The following is a 25,367-nucleotide window of genomic DNA, read 5'->3' as shown; positions in this document are numbered from 1 at the left end:
CGACTCTAAACAGATGTACGTTATAAATAGGTGGCCATGTTTTTATGAGTCATGTATGCTTATAACGTATTAATTTGATCAATACACGTGTGATAAATGTATAGTTTTTTAAATTCAAATTATAAATAGGTACACCATTTCAGCCCGGCATGAGTATGGGTTGGGTGCACTACCCAATGGCTGGTAAGGGCGGCTACCCTGCCCGTCCCGGGCGGATTGGCACTGCTGCCCATGCGCTTGATTTCACGGAACCTCGTACACACGCACATCACTTTCTTTGGTATAAGGGTATGTCCGTCAATTCAACATAATTTGTGATGGATCGATCGTCATTGAATGAGTTATTGAGGGTATTTAGGTAATTCCAGGTTGGAATTTGTATCGGTCGTCGATGTCGCGATCCGGAGCCTTCTCTGCAGACGCGCCAGACAAAAGCCCTTCCAACGTTCGAATCCACGGGTGAAACCTCTCTCCTTCTCTCTTACACACCCATATAAATTGGGTTTGCTCCGATATCAAAGGTCTGAAGCCATCTCTCTCTGTTGTGCGCAGCTTCTTCTTGTAATGGCGGTTTGCCCGGAGGAGAAGGTGAGATGATTTCCATTTTATCCCTCTCCAATCCTTCTAGTTTCGCTCTCTCATTCAAATAAGTAATAGACTCGAAATCCTGCATATGCATCCTTGATGAATCCTCCTTCCTTCGATTTCAGCTCTATTTTTTCTGTCATATCAATGTCAGTTTGCTACTATTACCTTTCTCTCTATCTGGTTGAGTAGAACGTATGCTTGGTCCGAGTTACTGCGATTTTCGGAGGGACGGGTTTCCGTACCGGTGGGGCCCGTATTTTCAGCGATCCAGAGTATTGATCTTTAGGGCCGGACCGTGGATGGCGGATAGTCAAAGAGATCTCCTCTAAGAAGGAATCTCAGCCCGATGGTTTTTCTTTTCGGATGGCCACCATCCTTCAAATGGGAATTTTTTTGCTCGGCAGTGTCGCATCATCCATGCATGTATGGAGTGATGGCCCGAAAGAGAATGTGGTGATTCGGGCCGGGCGCCGTGCATTTACTATTTCCTGTGTATTTGCAGAGAAATGCTGTTGTGATGTTCTGCTTGTTGAAAGTGCTCATTGTTTGGTGATTGGGACCTTGGATGTGGTGGTCCACCACGTGGATGGACCACAGTCCTAGAAAATCGTGGCGGCTAGTAGATCCATGCCGTCCGATGGTTGTGATTCTTGATCATCGAATGTGGATGATTAATTTCCTCATCAACTTTGTGTTGGCCGTTGATTTGAAAGTCAATTTGGATGGCTTCCAAAGTGCGATCACATGATTTTCCCCCTTTCAATGTTCCTGATCAAATACAGTAGATATGATTTAGCTTATTCATGAAATTACATTTCTCCATGTTTGACATCGCAAGGTTCTATCAGTTTGATTTTGTGTACAATCACTAGCTAATCCATCTACAACAATAGAAGGTCTATGTTGCAAATGTTAGAGTATCCGGTATTCAATGCGCAGACCTTGCAGTATGTTTACATATATTTGAGTGTGATAGTGTAAATATATTCAGTGGTCCTGTGGTGCACCATATCCTTCGATGCCGTAACCATTTCTTAGGCTCCCTCGCCGGAATCAAACCCTAGTTCTCTGTCACCATTACCACCATAGCAGGCCACTATCCTATCATTGAAAGTTGATAGGGTAGAAATTTGAATGATGCCCTGGAAAGAGGACTGTGTGGGCCGTCAAGTTAGATGTCCACCTTTCCAAACATGGGATCTCTATTTATTGTCGATTAAAGTAGCAAGCTCAGTGTAGGGTAAGGCAATATTTTGCAATTTAAAAGCAAAAGGTTGTCTGATGCTTAAATCTTCACCTCATTTGGTAAACATGCGCCTAAAAATGAGTTCATTTTAGTTAACAGTGTGTATTAGAGATCTTGATCTCTAATCTCTAATACATTATGTGTTCATGTTAACAGTAATTGTGAATAAGAGATCAAGATCTCCAATACATAGTTACTGTCAAGTAAAATGAGATGAACTCATTTTTAGGCGTCCACCAAACAAGGCCTAAGCTTCTTCCTTGCTTTATCCATGGGATCAGTTACATCTGAGCCATGATTCAAATCATGGAAGGAATTATTCAGAATCCATTTGTTGTCCGTAAAGACATGGATCGTAATGTCTGAGTGTGGCACATGTCTGTGCCATGCATGTGTCCGAGGTCTGGGATGTTTATCAAGTGGGCCAAGCCACAAATTTACCTGCCTCAAGAAACAGGCCAGCGCATCATTAGTTGGGTTGGGCCAAACATGTGTTAATATATAAGGTTAAAAAAGCTCGATCAAACTGTCCACATCCTATCGACACGTCTTACTGGATGAGTATACTGGGTTGAATTTTGGGCCAGGGTACAGACTCGGTGCACCATCTAACGGTTTAGGCCTGTTTGGGAAAACATTAATCTGGCTTGGCTACCTCAATTATCCTACGACCATCGTTTTCAGATTTGTGCAATGTAAAGATTATGTTCCTCCGACAGTTATGTTCCTCAGAATATTCAGGGCTATTCTTTATCTCTGAAAATCCAGATTAAGTTCCTCACTTCTTTTCTGAAATTTCTGTTTCCCCAAAATATGTTGATAGTTTGAATTCGCAGAGCTTATTTACCGTAACAGTTTGAAATTTCTGAAATATGTTGGAAATTTGAATGTTCCGACACATTATCTGAAATCAGGTGTATCCACATATGCAGGGGATTGCTGACAGAAGCCATGAGTTCCCTCTTAGATGTTGTTCGAGCATTCCGCCATTGAAGCCCGGGGCAGATGCCGCCACCCATTCTTATTGTTTAGGTGATTTCTGTTTAATGATATTTGTTAAGTGACTTGATACTATTGGTTGCAAAAAAACAATGATTGATGGCTCCTTTCTTGTCGTGGCATTCAGATGTTCTCCCAGTTCTTCTTGATGAAGCTTCTATTCCAGTGAATTTAACATGCCCCTATGGCAGTTCCCAAGTGAGTCCTATAGACTGAAATTTTATACTGAATCTTATAAAGCATAACATTTATATTTGTCATTGTTGGATCTTTTGGTTGAGAGGAACACATGAATGCCTATCATGTGGTTTTAGTTCAAGTTGTGGAACCTAAGTCGAGCTAAATGCTGTTGACAGAGCTATTTCGCTCATTGAACCTATATTCAGTTTTAGTAGATAATGGCATGAAATTGACAACTAACCGATATTTAGTCTTGTGGAGATTTCCTATTTCAGAGATTTAAATCTGCTTGGTTCAGTATATGTGCCCTGAAATCAATGCGCATATCACCCACCATCTAAATTTTTTGGTAGGAATAGTCAATGCAGTATTTCAAACTTGGACTTAAGAAACCCGTTTTCAAATACGTGTTGGGATTGCAAGCCTGCTACCTTGGGACAGTGGAAGATGGCTGTTTACTGACTCCCAGTGCACATTGTGTGTGCATGGTCTTTTCCCTAGATATATATTATGGACCATGTTTCTTATTGGTTGATTATTTATTTAAAATTTCAAATTTGAGTTTTGTTTTTATTGGCAACTACAAAGTTCATTAGAAAACTAAGGGATTACCAAAGGGGGGCAGCATCCCCAAAAAAAACATCGATGAGCAAACGGCTCCTTCAGATGCTAATCTTACAGTTGGGCTGATGAGTTGCAAACTAGATGTTTTTCATGGATAATGTTTCCTTCAGTTCATTACAAAGGAAAGATTATCGACAATTGTCAAAGGGAGAGTTGTCACAAGTGAGTGAGGTTTTCTAGATTTCCTATTTTAGTATACTCTCCTATAATCTTTCAAAAGGAGTATTATTCGCTTATACTCCCTAAGTTGCTTGTATGCTGCATGTTTAGTTGCACTTTTTGTTTGATTTTGCACATTTGCATTTTGCTTTTCTATAAATCATTTCAGTGGTGATTGCTCCATTGAAATGGGTAATTCACCCTGTTTCATTTGAAATCGATGCAAAATATAGAGAAAATAATTACCTGAGGCTTTGCCGTTGTTATCTTTTCAGCAGGGCCAAGGTTTCTATGGAGTTTCAGGGGTGCTTGAGAAAGGCAATATCAGTCCAGAGAGTCCATCACAGCTAACTTTCTTAAGTTTCTTGGAAGTTCCGTATCCATCTGAAAGTCAGACATGCTCGGATGTCCACTGGAATTGCAGCAATCACATCAATTTGCAGATAGAAAGCGCTGACAAATGTCAATTGTGTGGCGTGGGTGTAGAGATACAGGATGGATGTTTACAAACTCCTAAAATCAATGATGAAACTGTTGGTAGCCCAATGAGAAGCGAGGCGCCACTAAACGTATGGCTCCAAATTTCTTTCATGTACTAGTTTGCCTATGGAAGTTTATACATTTTTAGTGTTCTTCGAGAACTAAATTGTCCCCTTTGAGGGCCTCAATTGGCTGCTGATATATGGGATGATCCTACTTTTGTGGTGGATCCCACACATTCCACCAATGGCCAGGCAAGGACTATAGTTCTCGCAGACCACTAATCTTTTTCCATTTTAGTTATCAAACCCTTGTTTTCAGCATCTAAAAAGCTGGTTGGCATTTGCAGAGTGCTTTGTCAATCAAGGGCAGTCTACAATTGGGTGGGAAAATGATGCAATTTTTAATGGATCACAGTGCAACATTATTGAGGTGCACTTCTAGAGGTTTGTCCACATGTTTCTCTTCCATCACAAAAGTGTTCCTTTTCAATAATATCAAGTATTAGATCTTTAGCTGTTTTAGTATCATGTTGGCTAGGAATGATGGGGTCCCAGTGCATCAGGGTGTGCATTGTCTCCTGTTGCTCCCTCTGTACAAGCGGGACCCACCATATGATGATGCCCACTGATCTAATGGGATCCCTGTGGAGGGGGGGTACCCGAAAAAATTTCCCCCATCCCAAGGTCCTTATCCTTCAATGGGTGGCCTACAGAAAAAAGAATATACAGCAATGGTCTTTCAATCAGGAAATTTTTAGGGGCATCCCCATCCAATGTGGCCTCTCATCAGATCGACAGTCCAATCATCGATCAATTTTTGCTTATCTCGACATGCTTCTGCAAATAAGACGTCCTGCGTTGAGTAGTTTATATGCTAGTTTGTTGGAGAGAATCTCTCTCTCTCTCTCTCTCTCTCTCTCTCTCTCTCTCTGAGTTTTCCTTCTGTTGTACAGTGCAATCTTTTGTTTCCCTCTTCTCAATTGCTAACGGAGTTATTCCTTTACATTCATTGACAGACAAGTGTAATAACGAGAAGGGGTATGATACAAGTAATAACAAATGGCGAAGATACAAGCGGTCTGCCTCATTCAATTCGAGGAGAATAGTTCTCTTCTCTTCCATCTTGTAAGCTTCTGCCTTCTCGTTCCTTGTACAGCCCTCGTGCTTTGATTTTGTTTGGAAAGCCTGTTCATTCAAGTTCTACTATAGCATGAAACTTTCGAAATCAATCTGAATTGATTCCTTAGTGACCTTTTAATTGGCTTTTATGTTGATTGAAGATGTGATCTTGTAACTTGATCAATGTCTTGGACAAATCAAGCCCTTCATATGCTGTTGGCAGTACTCATGAGAGAAAAACATATTGCTGTCATATAATCAAAGGCTAGCTTCCTATGAGCATCAGATACTCATGTAAATGTTTGGGGCTAGTGAATCATGTCAACGTTTGGAACCAGCACTTCCCAACAAACATTGCAATTTGGTCTTAATGTACCGTATTGTCGCCACCAAAGCCAGGCCATATCGCCCCATTTTGGGCTGGTATTGTTGATAATGCAGGGGCATATTCACATCGGGCTCGAGTAGGGTCATTTGTGGGATGCAGGGGCACACTCGAGGTGGGCGGGCCCATGGGGGAGATCTCGTGTTTGAGATTCCTCACCGGGGGTGATTAATGCGCATTTCACACCGGGCTCGAGTGGGGTAGCCTGTGGGATGCGGGGACACACTCGGGGTGGGTGGCCCGTGTGAGACAGTACCCATGTGATTTGGGGCCCACGAGAGGGGTTCGGCCGAGGTCCTAACCCATGAGATGTGTGGCCTGGGCTATGAGATAAAGGGATTAATTCGCCATACTCTAACAGTTTGAGCTTTTAGAGCAAGTGGTTAATTATCCTGCATCAAGAAGCCTATCCCAAATTTCCTTTGCAAAAAGCACAATGGATGAAGAAGGGGCATTTTCACACTGGGCTCGAGTGAGGTTGCCTATGGGATGCAGGGGCACACTTGGGGTGAGCGGGGGCCTGGGCTATGAGATAAAGGGATTAATTCGCCATGCTCTAATAATTCGAGCTTTTAGAGCAAGTGGTTAATTGTCCTGCATTAGTTGATGGCCAAAACCAGTTTGTGTTGGGTGATACATACATACTGGTTTACGGTGATACTTAAAACCTTCCTCCGCCATGTATCCTAGGTATTGGAGATGGAATTATATAGACTAATTTGAAGCTTGTTTAGTTAAGGTTTCGTGGCCATACACCAGTGGATCATCTGTACCGTAGATGTAGCTGTGTAGAGTGGCCCAACTATGGATGCATTAAATGTATGTACACCCACCTATGCAAGGACATCAGTCGCATATGTGCACCTCTCATTGCGGCTTTTTGTCTTTGCTATCCCAATTCCTGAAATTGTAGGTGGATTTGGCCCAACTATGGATGCATTACATGTATGTACACCCACCTATGCAAGGACATCAGTCGCATATGTGCACCTCTCATTGCGGCTTTTTGTCTTTGCTATCCTAGTTCCTGAAATTGTAGGTGGATTTGTGAAAGCTTGGTTATCTTCATTAGGGTTGAATAAAGATGCATTATCTACAAAAACCCTCCTATATGTAAAAACAAAAATATCCCTAAGTATTATTGGAAAGCTTAATCACCTTCATTTAGGCTCTTGTGGCTGAGCTGTCACATGGGCTTTTGAGCTAGGTGAGTAATTGTGCAAGGCTTCAGCACACTTTTTTATCCCGTGGGATGGGCTTGGGCTTAGAAATAAAAGCTCGAACAATTTGGGTTGAGCTTGGGCTACCCGTAGCCCGGCCCAATCCAGCCCATATCCATATATCTCTAACGTGTGCGCACACCCGCACGTGTCTTATACATAATATATACATTAATGGTGGGGCTTATATGTGAGCTCCTACTGACCATTCAATAAAAATGAAGTGTGAGTAGTGGCACGGAGTCTAACAAAGCAATATGAGATGCATGATTGACTTGATTGGAACTGCAATTTTTTCATCTAGCTTCGACCGAAATAACTTGAGATTCCCATTTGAGTTTTGACGTGTCTTATACATAATATATACATTAATGGTGGGGCTTATATGTGAGCTTCTACCGACCATTCAATAAAAATGAAGTGTGAGTAGTGGCACGGAGTCCAAAAAAGCGATATGAGATGCATGATTGACTTGATTGGAACTGCAATTTTTTCATCTAGCTTGGACCGAAATAACTTGAGATTCCCATTTGAGTTTTGATGTCTACATTTTATTTTTACACATATAGCATGTTCAAGTGGTCATGGGCTGGGCCGGGCTAGTCAGGGACACAAACTGTCATAGGAAATGCTTGGGATTTTTCTTTTGTGCATATGGGTTGTCTAGAGGATTTGGAGCTGGGATTGGGCAGTATAAATCCTAGCCTTGTTCACAGACATACCTTCATTAGTGTTGAACCAGAGATACATTATATAGAAAGACTATTCTATGTGAAAAGACAAAAATACACTAAAGTCATATGTCCTTTATATGCAAAGATATAGACACATACTCTCACAGTTCCGTTTCATAACCAGGAACTGGTCCCACCTTCATATGTGTCACTACAGTTTTAACAGTTAAGTTACTTGAATTCAGTTCAAGCGAGCAACCAAACCTGCCCTTTATGTTCTCCAAATAACAAACACCATGATTTTAACTCATTCTTCTTCTTTTTTCAGATCAAGCATGGGAACAATGGTGCTGATATATCTGACATTGAGAGTCAAGCAGATCAGCGATGGGCTTGTTCATGTCTAGACAAGTGCTATAGATGTTTCCACTATTAGAATTTTCTGTTTTTTTTTTTTTTTTTTTTTTTTAAAATTTGGTGGGGGGGAGGGGGGGTGTGTTCTTTTCCTTGTTCATATGTTTATGGCTGTTGATTTTAGGAGTTTCTCATTGCTGGATGGAGCTTTGCTGCCTGTGGTGTCTAGACACTTACAGAGGCGTGGTTTAAACTTTTACTTACAGAAAATGAGAAATTATGTTTTTGTTGTAGACTAGATGAGCAGAATGGTGTTTGCAACCCAACGCCAAACATGTAGATGGTGGGTGGCAGATCCAGATCGTCCATGTTCTATTTACTTATGGCCAAAGTTGAAATTCTTATAAAAGAATTTCCTGGACGCATGAAAGTGGCCCTCAAACTTGCAAGAAAAATGAAAATGGTTGGTGCTCATCATCCCCACTGTTTCTTGTGGTGTGGTCTATTTGAGCTTTGGATATGCTTCAATTTTTGACTCATGCCCTAAAATTAAGGGAAGCGGATTAGGTGAGACCCTAGATTCATTGAAGGTGGTGCGACCCCTACCGTGGGCCCACCTCGATGTCCGTATTTTGCATCCACGTTGTCCATCTGTTTTTCCCAAATCATTTGAGGGCATTATCGCAAAAATGAAGTGGACCATACCATAGGAAAGAGTGGTGATTGACCATTAATGGGCCACAAAAGTTTTGGATCAAGGAATACTTGGTTTAAAAATTTATATATATATATATATATATATATATATATATACTATATATATATATATATATATATATATATATATATATATATATATATATATATATATATATCATTTTAATAAGTTAGGTATTGAGTACCTTAATATTTGATTTGTGAGATAGTAGAGCATAGGCATGGTTACAGACTTGGGCTTGGTACGAGGGTGTGGGCATGTGAGGTAGTATGGTCACGAACTTAGGCGCAGTGCGAGGGTGTGAGCATGTGAGGCAGTGTGGTTGTAAAGGCACTAGTGGTGCATTTTGCTCTTTGTAGGTGCAAGTTGTAGTGCGACAGTGGTTGAGAGAGATGTGTTAGGTAGCTGAGTTTGGAGCGATATGGATAAGACGTTTGAGAGAAACCTTTGTGCCTTATATGAGCTAAAGTAGCCGTTTAAGAGAACTGGTGTAATTGTTCATGCAGTAATTAGTCAGACCATACAGAAACTATTGTATGTGGCTAGCCCAACAGTCATAAACAGCTAGCATGCAAGTAGTCTTTCATATGCAAAATGATTAGAAACTATCAAATAATGGCCACTTTCTCACCAAAAGTCAGAAACGACTCATTATAATAATGACCAACCACTTTTGCCTATATAAACTGAGCACAAACCATTTGACTCATTCTCTCATATGAACCAATAAAGCTCCAAGTGTTCTCTGATCAAGCCAACAAGTTTAATACAAACTTAAGCAAGTAAGTCCATAGAGAACTAAACTAGTGGTCTAAGTTAGCGAGAACTAGACCAGTGTAGTGGTCTAAGCCAACAAGAACCAAATCAGTATAGTGGTCTAATCTAGCAAACCCAATTTTCTACTTTCTATCTCTCTTTCCATTTGAGATTTTTCTTTTAAAAGCCATGTTTACATAGTTCCATTAGTTCGTGCTCACTGAATGCAAAACCACACACAGGCTCATCATATCCTGAAAGCAATTTGCTTGCAACCTATCTACAATCTCAATTATTTTGAGAAGGGGTGAATAATGCTTTAAGGATAGCTTGATTATACATGCTTTGGTCCATCCTTAATATAATATTTATTGGTTTTTTTTGTTCCTTATATTTTATAGTAATTATAAATCTATAATATGATATAATCAATTTATCAACATTTAGTTGAATTTAAAAAAAAAAAAAAACAAAGATAAATTTTTTTATTTAAAAAATACAGTTTTAATCATACATGACCCCAACAGTATACAACGACATGCGACTGGATGTCTAATGATGCAAATCTTAAATGACTTTAAATATTTTAAAAGCCTATGTTTATTTGGGAATAACCTAAATATAGCAGTTATATGGGAAAAAAATCCTTTGGAAAATAAATACTACCAAAACATTAAGGGCATGTTTGGGAGTGTGGATTTGGAACCTCCTTGATTTTGAAATCCTCCTATTGTGTTTGGTACCCTAAATATGAAATCACGTTTAATCCAAAAGTAGATATGCATAGTATATTAACAGGGGTTTAAATTTAATTACTAAATCACTATGAATATATCTAATTAGTGAACGTATGTAATGTTTGATACAGTGCTTGTAATAAGCTCGTTGAAATATATACTTTGCCCAAAAATGATAAAATTCCAAGTCTAAGATGAGCCACAAGCACAAGATCACGTTCAAGAGACTAACCAAGTATTTTTAAACATTGTTTTACATGGAAGATGTTTGGATGGTGCCGATCATCGTATTAAATTAATTATATTGATGCAATTGATAATCTAATTATTTTGGGATGTCATTAGTGAGCCATGTGCCCAATAAATTAATAGTCTAGTGACACACATGTTACACATGCAACTCTTAAAAGCGTTTTATATATAATCCAAACTTTGAGTGTATTTCAAACATCCTCTTTGTTACCCCTGGTTACTTTATGGTACCCAGGCAACCCAGGATTTGATATCCTCTCAAATCCACGGTGCCAAACGACCCCTAAGGTGTGCCTGGATGCATAATACATACATCAAGGTGGGCCCCACCGTAAGGGCCTCACGTCTTGGTGAGCTCCCTAAAATATGCTGGTAAAACTGATGGACGGCGTGGGTAAGATACATATATCAAGATGGGACACAGAGTTTGCTCAGTACGCTGTAGGGTAGAGTTACTCAGTGCGCAATCCGCGTCCAAACGAGGTGGGGGCAGTATCAATCGACAATCCGTTCTCCCTTCTCCCTCGTACGTATCACTGGGAATGATCTGCCAGAGATCATAAGCAAGGGCACGGTGCCGATCGTGTGGATCCGGGCAGCCACGTGATGTTGGTCGATCCGGAACTTGTGAGGCTCAATTATTTATATGTTTTATATCTACGCCGTTCATCCGTTTTGCCAGCACATTTTAGAACATGTGCCTGAAGTAGATCCAACTCTCAAGTCTCAGATAGACCACGCCACAGGAAAAGTGTTGATTGAACCCACACCGTAATGTTTGTTTGCTATCCCACCTGTTGGTAAGGTCAAACAAGCCTGTATGAAGGAAAAACACAAATATCAGCTTGATCCAAAACTTTTGTGGGCCTCAAGAAATTTTTAGAGGTGAGCGTTAAATCACCGCTGTTTCCAGTGGTGTGGTCCACCTGAGATCTCGATCTGCTTTATTTTGGGTTTAAGTCCTAACATGAGCTGGAAAAGTGGATGGGCGGTGTGGATATAAAACATATACATCACGGTGGGCCCCACGGTCAGGGATGCACCGAACCCACGTCCGTGCAGCAGGTAATTTTCAAGACTAAGTGCTAATTACGTAATTTTTGGAAGGTCTTTTCAATCATCAAAGTAACGTGTGGGCCGACATTATAAAAGGGCCTCTTGGCGCTCATTTCCAATTCAATCGCCCCGCTCGGAAATCCCGGAGCTCTGAGACGCTCCCGAGCTTCTTCCTAGGATTTTTTCTTCCTTTGTTCCTGCTCAAAGGGCGTTTTCACGCAATGCAGAAGCTAGGGTTTTCGGGCGTGAAGAGCTTAGATAAGCTCAGATCCATCACCGGATCTGTTCAAGGATCATCCAAGAGCTTTCCGGCCCCACCGCGATCTTCGGATTCGATCTCCTATGGAAGTTTCACGAATCTGAAGCTCACCGCAGGTAGTTTCAGAAAAATTCCTGTTTTCTGGATCGATTTACATGAGAATTGCAGGTCCGTGACTGTTTCTGCCGTTGATTTATTGGTTCAGAGAAGCTGGTTAAAGAACAGGCTTCTGTGAAAACTGATCTTGAAATGGCGGTAAAGCAGATCCTTGTTTAATTTTTTGTTCTTTTTTCTCGCATCTGCAGTGGTTCCTTTGGGGAAGGTGATGGATTTTCCCGTGGATTTGGACGTCTCTTTGATTTTTCTCTGTTTTATTTTCATTTTTGAGAGTTTGCCTTTTGATGCACTATGTTTTCTGTTTTTCTCCTGGAATTCTCTTTGGTTATTCTTGATTCTGCATCTGATTCTCTACATCTCAGGTTTATTTCCTGATTCGGCATTTCTATTGAATTCTACCCCTGTTTGAAGGGAATGTGTAATCTGATACTAGATTTTAGGCTTCCTCCCTTGAGATCTCCGTCATTGTGCCAAATAGCAGATTCTAATTTCAACATTTTTGATATCTTGATTGGGCTTTTCTACTGAATTTGACCTCGTATTACTAGTGTTTAAGACATTCTTGGGGATTCTCTTCACCCTCAACCATTTCTCCCTTCAATTTACTGGTTTAAAAATTTTCTTCACTTTCTTCATATTATCCTATATCAGCTATAATGTACTAGAATTTACTAGAATTTAAGTTTGTAAAACTCTTTCGTACCTCGTGTAGGTACCCATCAGGTTCACTTTCTCTAATGTGGAGGAAACAAATGAACTTGCATGAAATCCACCCCATCCACTAGGTGCGTCAGCCCTTATTTAGCCTTGATCTTGAAAATCAGGCCGATTTAATACTCAGGTGGGTGGCTTCATAAATTTATACCTAAAAACCTCTAAATTCACGTAGCATGGCCCACCTGAGTTTTGGAATACTGTGAATCTAGGGTGTTTCTTTTGGTCATGATTTTTGGGTTACAAGGTGAAAACGAGACACTGTACTTGATGAACGGGGTGGATCTCATGAAAACTCCACCCTCGTGGCTCCCACTGTACGGGTACCTAGCGTGGCTCTTTAAGTTTTCCGACTGAATTCTTCAATTTTTGTCCTGACTGGTCTTGTGATTTACTGGCAATGACCTTTAATTTATATTGTCTCATGTTTAATTGGAATTTTCCAGGGCGCCATAAGTTCTCAGTACTTTTTTCTTATTGCATTCATCCTTGTGATGTCACTATTTCTCTAGACTTTAGGTCATGTACTGAAATATTGATTCAAGGGACTGATTGATCCACCACTTTTGCACATCATGCAGCATTCAAAACTGAAGAAATCAGCTGAGAATATTCGTGCCCTGGAGTTGAAATTGCAGGAAACGAGTAATGAAAATGCAAAGCTCAAAGTGAAGCAGAAAGAGGATGTGAAGCTCTGGAAAGGATTAGATTCAAAACTATCTTCGACGAAGACTTTTTGTGACCAGTTGACTGAAACTCTGCAGCACTTGGCTGGTCAGGTTCGAGAAGGTAGGGTTTCTTGAATAGAATTGCTTGATCTTCCATCTTATGATTCTCAGAATTCTTCATCTAACAGTTTAACAATTTTATTTACAGCTGAGGAAGACAAAAAGTTTTTTGAGGAGAAGTTATCTACGAGTTCGAAAGCATTTGATGATTTTCAGCTTCAAATGAATGCCCTTTCTTCAAAACTAGAGTCCGCCGAGAAAGATATCAGAAACAGTATGATCTTGCTTTGTTTGTGAAAATTATAGGTTTTTGGATTGATGATCGTTGATGTTATTCTCTTCTTTATCTTTGAAGGCAAGAAAATACCTTTCTAAAGTACACATGGATAAGATAATCTTGAATGGGTCGAAAGTACCCTTTTTCAACATGCAGAAGTTATTCTGATGTGTCTGTTTTGTCCCCCCTATTTATCATTAGGGAAACAGGAGCTGACGGAACTTGCACATGAGAAAGGGCAACTGGAAAAAAGAATTGGGGATGAGCGCTGTGTGGCTCATGATCTCATAATGGAAAAAGGTATGTAATTTCCTTGCTTGAAAGGTCAAATGTGCCGTTACTCAAGCTGGTTCCTTTTTTTGAATTGTCAGTTTGGCGGTACTGCAGATTTAAATGGTAGCTTGAAATTTGAGAATTTTTAAGAATAATAGAAAGAAAAATAACACAAACAGACCCAATGGATCTCTAGATTTTGAGAAGCTGAATCACTGACCTTTTTTTGTTGGTTTAGTGTTTTCCTCCTTTCTTAGGCAGTTTAATTTTTAAAAGATTGTTGCTTCAATAAAGATTTGTTTACATGTACTTTGCATATAGACTCTATTATCAAACAATTAGAAGCCACTGTTGAAGAAGATAAGTCAGGCTTGCAAATTCTTAATTCCAAGTTACAAGAGGCACATTTTGAGTTAAGCTCAAAAGAAGACATCTGCAAATGCTTGAAAGCCACTCAGGAAAGTTTGGAGAAAGAAAAGATTGCTCTTCAGTCTAGCAATGAAGATTTTGCACAAAAACTACTCAAATCTGGTCAAGAGACAAAGAGTCTTGAAGATGCCATTAATGACTTGGCGGCAAAAATAGTTGAATTGGATAAACATAGTGTGACTGCTTCGAAGAATGTGCTTCAGTTGACTTCTACGTATGACACTTGCTACAAGTTGGTTCAGCAAGAGAAGGACCTTGCTGCAAAGCATGCTCAACAAAAGCTTGACATACTTCATGAACGATTTCTGCATGTTGCATCAGAAAATAATAGCTTCCGAGCAGAAATTGAAGAACTAAAGAATAAGGTTTCTGAGCTGCAGAAGGTCCATGAAATTATGATGGTGCAACATGCTGAGGAATGCTGTCTAGCAGAAGAGAAAATCCAGAGGTTGGAATCTGAAGCAGAGAATCTTGTTTCAATAAAGAGCGAGTTAGAGATGTTGGTTACTAAGTTGGAGGAGAAAGTTAAACTTATGTCAGAAGCCTCAAGCCTAACTACTAATCAAATGGTTTGTTGCTGACTTGCTGTTTGTTGCTACTGACTATGAACACTGGAATGTTATATTCCTGTTCTAAACCCATATTGTTGAACTTCCCAGCAAGATTTGTTGCTGAAAATTTCAACATTAGAATCTGAGAATCAAGATATGCAAGAGAAGGTTCAAGTGACACTAGAAGGGAAAGCGGAGCAGATCGAAGCTCTTGAAAAAGAGATTGCAACACGAGACGAACATGTTGGTTCTCTGGAGAACCAAGTCATCCAGCTGCATGAAATTTTAGATGAGAAGGAACGTCTCCATATGCAATTTGAGGAGAAACAGAAGCTGTTGGAGGAGCAAAGAGCAGAGGTTTAAAAAAAAACTTGCTAATTGATTCTTCTTCTATTTTTTTATTCCTTTTTTGATTCACTGAATTTTTTCTCAACTATTGGATGTGTCTTCAGATTCAGGCATCACTTGCCATGGCTGAAAACACACTAATAGAAGCAAGGAAACAATACGATTTGATGCTAGAAGGAAAGCAGTTGGAGTTAACGAAACATTTAAAGGAAATTTCTCAGCGGAATGATCAGGTACCATTTTTTCCATTTTCACCACATTTCATTTATGGCAAGTTTGTTTTAATTGGGAACTCACTGACTTTGATTAGGCAATTAATGACATAAGACGGAAGTATGAGGTGGAGAAGCTAGAGATTGTTAATACTGAGAAAGAAAAGGTCTGCTCCATTTTTAAACTGCTCAGTTGATCTTCATGTACTTTGGATTATCATTCATTTTTTTGTATATTATTTGAACCAATAGGCTGACAAGCTTATCGGGGAAATGGAAAGAAAATATGATGAAAAAATTGCAGAAAATAAAGAAGAAGCATGTCGATTCTTATCGTGTGTTCAGGAGGAACATGGTGCATTGGTAAGTAGTGAAGTCTAGTGTTCTAAATATAGCTGATCATACTTCATTATGCTAGACATTCTAAAAAATGCACCTGGATGTGCCGTTTGAAATTATGGCTCACAAGCCAACATGCTTTGGACTCTGCAGGCACTGCTTTCACCTCTTGGTCGGATGAATTGTCTATATTACTCCATGAGTAGAGTAGTGTTCGTCATTCTTAATTTGGACACTTCTATCCTGCATTTTACCAATGACTCAACACAGTAATGTGGAGTTTTCCCACTGACCACGCACACAATGTGGACCTGCACAAGATATATATCTAAAATTTTTGATCTGGACGTTGTAAACTCATCCGTTCAGAGTTGCTTGAGGCTTAATGCTCTTGCTTGTTGCACATTTCAAGATAACTTGACTAAGGGGTAGAGTTTTCCTGCCCTCAATTCATGTCAGATTTATAATTTTTAAAAAAAAAAGAAAAAAAGAAAAAGAAGAGAAAAGCACTACTTTTTAATCAGACGTTACATGCATGACTTATGAAAGAAACATGATTTTACAATGCATGATTAGTATAGGACCAACGTAATAGTCGCACATCTAGCAAAGAATGCCATCAGTTAGAATACTTGGATCTATCTATTAGTTCGATGGCGTGGGAGTTGTTGTAGGGGGACCATTCTCAAAAATTCAAGAAGAAAATTGCCTAAGAAGCATATGCATACAGAATACTATCAAAGAATTTAACATGTGCCTCTGTATCTAATAAATGCAGAACTTATTTAGTGGAAGCTCTCAGGGAATTTAAAATGTCTAGATTGAGAAATTGCAGAAACTACAGATAGTACCCACACAAGAATCCACAAACAATTAGTTTTATCCTTGTGATACACTTTTGCACTTGTCTGCTCCGTTTCTCTTCCTTCTGTGGTTGTGTGTTTTCTGCAGTGGTCATGCATGGGCAGGCAAACATGAAATGCTTGGTTTTTCATGCTTCTTGGTGGAAAATTTTATTTAATTTTTAGTCAGTTTGATTTGTTTATGAATCCAGATACCAGGTCTAACTTTTGAGTTGAAGCTTTCCAATCCATTGTTGACATTACCTTCATTAATCACTTTGTACCATGCAGATTAACCGGATCCAACAGGAAAATGAAAAGAAGGAATCAAATCTTAGGGTGCACCACAGTGAAGAGCTACAACGTGTCCATCTACAAGCTGAAAATGAATTGAGGGAGGTAAGTAGATTATGTGGTTAGTTTTTTATTGTCCAGGATTCTTACCTTATTTAATTTTCTAATAAGTTGGTCAAAATTTTAGAAAACTACATTGCTGAAGAAAGAACACGAAGTTCAAATGAAAGCTTTTAGGCATCAACACGAAGATGAATGTAGAAAACTACAGGATGAGCTGGAACTCCAGAAGTCAAAGGTACATATGACAATTTATTAGCTCGTCGATTTACTTTTTTGGTACCTTATACTAACGTTGAAGCCATGTATCACAGGAAGAAAAACAGAGAGCACTGTTACAGCTGCAGTGGAAAGTAATGGGTGATAGTCAACATGAGGATCTAGAAGTGAACTCAAAGAAGGTTTACTGCTTGAACTGCTTAGGGATTTCTTTAAACTTTTAAGGCGTTTGACATAGACAATGGTATGGTATTAGATTGATATCATAATCTTTATTTTAGTTCTTCCTTCCTTATAAATGTCCAAAGCACCTCATACTGTTGTGGGAAGCTTCACTTCTACTTTCTACACTTTCAGAATGATATGGTTGTTAATCAAGTTAATGTGATGAGATAATGGGACTAATAAATACTTGTTAGTGATGCAGGACAATTAACCACTTGCTCTAAAAGCTCGAACTGTTAGAGTATATGGCGAATTAATCCCTTTATCTCATAGCCCGGGCCCCACATCTCATTGGTTAAGACCTCTGCCGAACCCCCCTCGTGGGCCTCAAATCACATGGGTACCTCCTCACACAGGCCACCCACCTCGAATGTGTTCCCGCATCCCACAGGCTACCCCACTCGAGCCCAGTATGAAATGCGCATTAATCACTCCCGGTGAGGAGTCTCGAACACGAGACCTCCCCCGTGGGCCCTGCCCATCCCGAGTGTGCCCCTGCATCCCACAGGCGACCCCACTCGAGCCTGGTGTGAAAATGCCCCTGCACTAATCACCCCCGGTGAGGAGTCTCAAACACGAGACCTCCCCCGTGGGCCTTGCCCACCCCGAGTGTGACCCTGCTTCCCACAGGTGATCCTACTCGAGCCCAGTGTGAAAATGCCCCTGCATTAGTCAGACATTCATTGCCTTTGCAAATCCTATTGAATGATATTTGGCAACATTAGACATTTTCTCATTTTTTGTTGTTCTGCTGTACATGGTAGCTTCTAATGATGATTACTGGGTCAAAATTTTCGCTGCTAATGCAAGGTCAAGCTAGCTGGATTGATGCACCATTTTAAAACTTACTGCTTATTTGCACCGAATACAAAAACTTGTCAAGAAACTGTTAATAGATCTAGAAAGGTTTCTATAGAAGTGATTGTTTATTATTAGGATGAAGTTCACCTCCAATGGCTACAATTTATTATTCAGGGAGCTTTCTAAACACAGGCCACATGGAATATTACAGTGATTTTCCAACCATAAATCAAAAGCATCCCCATTATGCGGTTCCCAAAAACACACGTGCACGCACTCACAGACGCGCATGGACATTCAACATGCTTATATTAGTTGTTAGGATAAGATGCTGAATGGTTTCTTGCTCTGTGGCAAGTGGCACCTATGCAGGCTGATCTTGTGCTTTTTTTCTTTCTTTTTTTTCTCGTTTTAATCAGATTTTTCATTAATTACTTTATATTTATGTTTCAGGTTCATGTTATCTATATATATAAAAAAAAAGCATAAAATAAATTTCTCATTAATTAAAAAATGAAAAGGTTTTGCTTAATTCTGAAGTACCTTTATTGACACTTTCTTACAAAATAATGTCTGTCTGTCTACTACTTGTAAGTGTTGTGAATTAGGATAAGGAAATGTGTTCCTCTTTTAATTGCATTGATGGGTAGAGATCTTGTCTTTAAATGAGTAAACTTTACAATCTTTCATAATTTATTGATATACATTAATAATGTAATAAATGCCTGGAACATCACCAGATGGGAATAATAAAATATGCTTATCACATATTCCTCTTATCCTGTCATAAAATTTCAAGCAAGGAGCATTTTCCAACAAGAACTGCTCATTGCAAACGTCATTTACATATCCACATTTGGCAACTGATTTTAATGTGCCTGTTCTCTCATTATAGAGAATATTAGGTACAACCCTAAGGGAATTGTTGCTGTCCAAGTCAAACATCACATCACACCCCAGATGAATTCTATGTTCATCAAGAAGTGCACTATTTCATTTATTGGAAACCAGGAGTGGAAGTGGAGAATGATCTATTTCATTTGTTGCAAAATACTTGTATATTTACGAATCAGGAGAGGGAGTGGGTTCATGGTCCCAGGGCAGATGAATTATCCTGATATGGCAAATCCAGCTTCTTTGTGTAAGTTACTGGTAATGAAAGAGCTGATCTTACAACAACCTGGGGGTCCTTAATGATCTTAGATACTGTAAGTTTCATTGGAAGTACCATAAATATATATTGACAAGATTTCTCGTTGAATTGATGGTGAGAGGCAAAAAATGCAAATCTCTAGGAATTAATTATTAAAGCATGTAACAGGGATCTCTTATCAGAACATAAAAGAGACAGTACACTTACAGCTTGAACACACCAAATTCTTTTCACGCTCTGTTACAATGCTAGGATTGAGCACCATATTGATTCAGATGATTTTTGTTAGGGAACAGGGGTGATGTGCGTGCGTGTGTGGGTGGGTGCGTGGGTGTGTGTGTTCCCATAATTGTTAAAGCTGTTAAAGTTATTTAAAAGACACTAGTGGATTTTATTTTAATTTTTATTTTTTTATAACTGAAAAAGGCAGATGTCCTCAATGCATTCTAGGCATGCAAAGAATAAGAAACCATAAACGAGATGGCTAAAACACTAAACACAATATACTACTGGATTAGTGGTGTTCGTACTTCCAAACCTTTTCATGTATACTTTTACTTGACCAAAGGTCACCATGCAGCATATTATTCATTTTTGCTGCTCTCTGACAGGTTTGAAACATTTTTTTTGAAAAGATATGTCTGAGGTGTGCTTGAAGTCTGAAAATATGGAGACAGACAACAGTCACAATAACTTTTTCTCTGCGAGTGATTATAAAACAAAGATCAGCTTAGTATGAGCTTTCTTTTTCAGGAATACTCTATTTCATCGATCAAGATGAAGGATGCTGATGCTGGAAAAGGAGATCAGCTTGCTTTGATAAGGCCAGAAAATGTGAAGAAGGTGAAACATGGAACATAAGTTTTTTGTGCATTCTTTAACAAGAATTGGGTGTCATTTCTGAATGTGAAGTATATGGCTCACGAAATTTATTGATTCGAGTAAATTCTAGAACATTAGCAAACTAAATGTATGCATTGCATGCATTCTAGAACATTAGCTAACTAAATGTATGCTTTGCATGCATTCTAGAACATTAACTAACTAGAGAGATGCTCTTGTGAACATTCTAGAACATTAACTTCCCTGGAACAATGCGCACACCTATGGCAAACTTATTGAAGAAAGTAGATAAAGGGAACACGGGAAGCCAAATTGACATTCCTAAGCATAGTAAGAAGGTGATCATACCTATCTTTTGATCTCTCTGTATACATGCTTTACATTCGTGATTTGCATGGGCAGATGTATTTATATATGTGATGTCTTGAATATACTGGATATTTAATGAGCTTAAATTCATGATATGTTAAAACACTGACAAATTTTGGTTTCAGATTTTGTGCTTATTTGGTGTTGTTTAGTCAAACTTCTCATGGTTCAGGAACGGTTCTAAACATTTGGTCCTTTATTTTGCGGCAGGTGACACGTCATGAATATGAAGTTGAAACCTCCAATGGCAGAACGATTACGAAGCGTAGAAAAACAAAGAGTACTGTCATGTTTGGGGTGCGCAGTTGCTTACCCGGAAACACTAATTTTATTTGGAAAGATGATTAACTGCATCCACGAGAAATTACTTATGTTTAGCTCTTATGTTGTCCCTGTCATGTCAGGATCCAGCTATGCACAAGCCAATAAATGCAAAGGACTCGAAGAATGGCAAACACATCAAGAAAGTACAAAAGGTATGACAAGATGGACTTTGAAGATTTCATATTCCTGTCTATTTTGAATCATTTGCTTAAATCATGTCCTTTTTACAATATCTTTTCTTCTCTGTATTTCAACTTGAATTTCATGACTTGCCTTTCTATATTATGTTATTCTTTCCATAAAGACATGCAATTGATTGAGATGTTTAGATAATCCAGTTGTTTAGCATGCCTCACAAATTTATTGTTGGATGGAATTGGTGATGTGCTCCCATGCCCTGCTATATTATTTCAATATTACTGTAAGATGATGTAAATTAAGAAGGTTAGTTATATGATCCAAATGGGAGTTTACCGTGCCTTGTGAAATTATTGTTTGATGCGATTGGTGTGGTACATCCTGTCACCGAACCTGGGAAGTGTCGATCAATGGTCCATGCAGTGATATTCAGAACATTCTTCACTGAGCTGCTGTATGTAGGGCTGTCAATGGGCCACACAAAAGCAACATTTTGAATAGGCCTAGCCTGTTGACATCCCTAGCTATATGTATTATGCTCTTGTGAGGCTTATGCAATGTTATCATATTTTACATCTGTAAAATTTATCACATTTTGAGGCATTGGAACCCTATGCTGCATGGTTTGTGGCTTCCTTTCCATGCTAGTTGACTAAAAATGGAGAAGTTTTAACTTCAACATCATCCCATCTTCATGGCCTTGTGCCAGCTATTTTGGTACAGCTTTATGAATTGTTCTTTGCTGGTGAATCCAATCTAAGGCTTTATTTCTCTCTCGATCTCTATTCAAGTCCTTTTAGGTCTTCCTATCGTCCCCATTTCAGGCCCCTCAACCCTAACCAAACTTCCCTTCCCTTCACATAAATGAATCATTTCATTGAGCTCCTTACCAGGGACGAATTTTACCATTAAAATCCCTTTCTTTAACAGAAAACAAGTTTTTGCAATGAGAAGAAAATTGGGAATAAAGATTAAAGTGATTCATGCATAAAATTCTTTGGTTGTTTGTGTGGTAGATTAGTGTCTTGTAATCAGCCTCATTTCTGAAAATTAATGCATTTTGGGGGAATCTCCAGAATTAGAGAATATCATTCATTGTTTTGATACAACCTCATTCTCCTCTATAGTGTGTTATTGTTATGGTATCTTCTATGCATTTGGACTCCATTCATGTGTCACACTTGTATTTATTCCTATTCAGGTGGTCAAAGGAGCTCGGCCGTGCCCTACAAATATCCATGAATTGTTTACAGAGGGCTCTTTGGATCCTTATGCTGATGATCCTTATGCATTTGATTAGAGGTATTGGCAAGTTACATTTTGATTGCTTGATTCTTGTTCTCCCCTGAAGGTTGTGGAAACTATAATGCACTTCAATGAAGGCTTTGGTTTTGTACTTGGCCAAAAATTCTTTTTGGATGAACTCAGGGAACAACCTTTCCTTTTCTTATTCTGGCATGTGAGCATTTCTCATCTTCTATAAATTAATAGGATGAGTATGGTTTTCAACTTCTTCTTTTTTTTTTTTCTTTTCTTTTTTTTTGAATGAGCCAAGCACATCTTGTATTATGTGACATTTTCTCATACTCATAAATGAACATGAATATGATTTTGGATCAGATAATATGCCCTTCAGATAAGGTTTCGTTTGACAAATGACGTGGGCATAGTATAGATATATAAACTACTACATTGAACCATCTTGACAGAGTTACTGTCCAGAGCAGTCTCCTACTCACTGTTGTTTTATTTTTCACATATAGCATCTCTAATATGAAGATTTTTTTTTTTTGGCATTTGCCGGGTGTTTTCAGTACTAATAGAGTTGCCTCACTCAAGGTATAGTTTATTACAGAAAGGAAGAACCTTATTCTATCTAGTAGTTAGCATGATCACACTGCTAGATTATTCCAAAGAGTAGTTTGGCTCATTGATCACCAAAAGAAGAAAGGAATTTACACCTTTGTCCCACGATGTATATCACTGCTAGCTATTTGCATAAGCTACAGTACGCAAAAGCATACTGTGTTATGAGGCATTATAATAATACAGGCCCCTTTTTTTGTACAGAACTTGTTGAAAATAGTAGGTGACAAAAATATTGAGTGGCATTCTGTCATGCAGAGTAACATTTCTTATCTTGGTACAGATGCTGTCCTACTATCTTAGAGGTTTTCTTATTGCTACTCTGAATATAGAACTAGCATGCCTGACATATTAGATATGTACTACAATTCCCGTGATCAGCAAACTGTTCAATGGTGTTTCATATGCACCATCGAATTGAATTTCAGTTAGCAGTCTAACAAAGTGGAAACTGGTGGTAACTAAGATATCCTTCCCTGGCATTGTGTCAGTATATGAGTAGTACCGAACATCATAGATTCTATCATTTCCTCCTGAGCAAATGAACGTTCACAATCCAATTCACTTGTGCATTCCAAATGTAGCCTGAAGCATAAAAAGATTGTTTTGCTGAAATGTACTCTATTACTGTCCTTGATACTGGGGTATGTTTTTTTTTTTTGGTTGATCTGCAGTATGTCGAAACTGTTTCAGAGAAAGGCCTCTAAATTTTCCAGGGAGGATGGGAAGTTTACGGCACTGGAGTTGAGTCAGAGTAATAACAACTCGACAGAGGAAATTACCTTCTTCAATGTCCTGACAAAATATAATATAACCACATTGTTTCCGACTCTTTAAATTCCGTATGCATTCTATGACATGTAAATAGTACTATAGGACTTAACGGACTGGGATGATCGCGGAGGTATACAACTTGTAAGTTGTATGGTGGTTGATTGCATACACCATGCATCAGGTGCACACACATAAGCTTCTGCACACTCACAGTTCAGTCATGCGTGCATGTGGTTCACACAATTTCATGCCCAATCGCACAAGCTTTAGATGAAGTACAATCATTCCCAATTACACTAGCTTTATATGAAGTACAAAGCGCTTTTGGTCATTTTTCTACTGGGAAGTGCATGGCAATCTGCCTGATTGAAAGAGGCACGTGCTGTTGTGGTACACTTGTACGAGATCTGTAAGGGGGTCAATGGGCTGGGCCTTATGAATAGTCCTGGCCCCTAAAGTCAGTGTGCTCGACTTAGGTGGGCAGTAGTCATGAAAAAAAGGATGCCAGAAAAGATTACCAATGGTCCATATCAAGCATACATGTGAGTTGGACTGCTTTACCTTTTTGGGCCAATGGATATTCGGACATTAGGACCTGATGAAAGGCCCAGTTCATGTGTGCTACATTGGCACATGTGCTGTAATTCTATTTTCTATTGTTGACGATGCCACTCCCCTTTTGTTAAAGGATCGGTTTGTTGAGTCTATGCCTAGAGGTAATGGGTCATCTTCATACTGACTGGGCATGGATTTGAGTCTGAAGCCCAACAAATGGGTTTGGCCTGGTCATAGGCTTTGCCATATTTGCTATGAAGGCCGGACCTGAGGGTGAGACCAGATCCGTTTATGATTTTAATAGGATGGGTCCAGACATGATTCACAAGTCTGAAATGGCGTGCATGTGGCTTGGGCTGAGCTTTGCTATTCCCAGCTTGTTGCGATGGCAACCTCTACATCCCTTTGTGGAAGCCTTTGATGGGCTTCGACTCCTTAAAAAGCTCCTAGAATTTATCTAAAAGGATCCTATGATGGAGGTAAAATATCCAGGTTTAAGGTCCATGGCACATTGGGCGTTGTGCATTTAAGCTTTTAATAGTTGGGGTGGGGCAGCGCCATTTCAGACCCAAGGCGTTTAATGGAAAATGGACAGCTTGTTTTGGTTGGTAGGGGAATTACAGGACCCAAGGCTTCGATTAGCACGGTTAAGCGGAGCCTATGGTTCAGTGGTCAAAACCGTGGGTCAGTTGTGTTCACAAAATTATGATATAAAAAAAAAAACACTCAGTGGGGCCAGGACGTCCTAACCCAGTTGGCTAGAAATAAGAGGGTTATAAAGAGACAGCAAGGGTCCACATTCGACTTAAAGACTCAAAAGGCGGCTGGGAACTTCCAATCTGCAGGGTTTTGGTTCACCGTCCATTGTTTTATAAGCCATCCAACCTGTTCATTGGATGAGCAACTCCAGCGGCCTGATCCTAAATTCAGGAGGGCCCACCACGTGAATTTTAGAGTTCATATTATTGCTGTGTTTTGGCCCACCTGAATTTTGGACTAGGCCGATTTTTGTTATGTACCATGAACATAAACTGGCGTGACTGATGGATGGAGCAGATGCTACACACATCACGATGGGCCCCCACAGAACTTTTACTAGCTTTCTACA

At 39.3% G+C, this 25,367-nt stretch overlaps 2 protein-coding genes across 9 annotated transcripts; both read left to right on the top strand.

The window, feature by feature from the left end:
• Positions 1 to 416: 416 nt before the first annotated feature.
• LOC131233524 (uncharacterized) lies at positions 417 to 8,136 on the top strand. Of its 3 annotated transcripts, none has more exons than XM_058230283.1 (7): positions 417 to 588; positions 2,749 to 2,866; positions 2,961 to 3,031; positions 4,075 to 4,365; positions 4,626 to 4,722; positions 5,295 to 5,403; positions 8,005 to 8,136. In XM_058230283.1, exons 1-7 carry the CDS (start codon positions 565 to 567, stop codon positions 8,081 to 8,083), a joined length of 789 nt encoding a protein of 262 aa, XP_058086266.1. In that variant the 5' UTR covers positions 417 to 564; the 3' UTR covers positions 8,084 to 8,136. The 3 variants fall into 3 exon arrangements, with proteins under 3 accessions (XP_058086266.1, XP_058086257.1, XP_058086274.1); XM_058230274.1 differs by having other exon boundaries at positions 423 to 588; positions 4,072 to 4,365; XM_058230291.1 differs by having other exon boundaries at positions 427 to 588; positions 2,767 to 2,866; positions 4,072 to 4,365.
• Positions 8,137 to 11,668: 3,532 nt separating this feature from the next.
• On the top strand, positions 11,669 to 24,035 carry LOC131233499 (synaptonemal complex protein ZEP1-like). Of its 6 annotated transcripts, none has more exons than XM_058230234.1 (19): positions 11,669 to 11,924; positions 12,014 to 12,063; positions 13,221 to 13,428; positions 13,516 to 13,641; positions 13,846 to 13,944; positions 14,239 to 14,915; positions 15,006 to 15,254; positions 15,356 to 15,478; positions 15,556 to 15,624; positions 15,710 to 15,820; positions 16,930 to 17,037; positions 17,120 to 17,230; positions 17,307 to 17,393; positions 20,144 to 20,233; positions 20,464 to 20,571; positions 20,813 to 20,899; positions 21,007 to 21,078; positions 22,266 to 22,366; positions 23,605 to 24,035. In XM_058230234.1, the coding sequence occupies exons 1-18, from the start codon at positions 11,771 to 11,773 to the stop codon at positions 22,362 to 22,364; spliced, it is 2,628 nt and encodes an 875-aa protein (XP_058086217.1). In that variant the 5' UTR covers positions 11,669 to 11,770; the 3' UTR covers positions 22,365 to 22,366; positions 23,605 to 24,035. The 6 variants fall into 6 exon arrangements, 5 of the variants coding, with proteins under 5 accessions (XP_058086217.1, XP_058086208.1, XP_058086225.1 ...); XM_058230225.1 differs by having other exon boundaries at positions 11,673 to 11,924; positions 15,350 to 15,478; XM_058230242.1 differs by lacking the exon at positions 20,464 to 20,571 and having other exon boundaries at positions 11,673 to 11,924; positions 15,350 to 15,478.
• Positions 24,036 to 25,367: the final 1,332 nt, after the last annotated feature.

The sequence above is a fragment of the Magnolia sinica genome, chromosome 2 (assembly GCF_029962835.1).
Source record: "Magnolia sinica isolate HGM2019 chromosome 2, MsV1, whole genome shotgun sequence".
Classification (NCBI taxonomy): domain Eukaryota; kingdom Viridiplantae; phylum Streptophyta; class Magnoliopsida; order Magnoliales; family Magnoliaceae; genus Magnolia; species Magnolia sinica.
The sequence above is the reverse complement of the archived record's forward strand: the minus strand, read 5'-3'. Positions and strand labels throughout refer to the sequence as shown.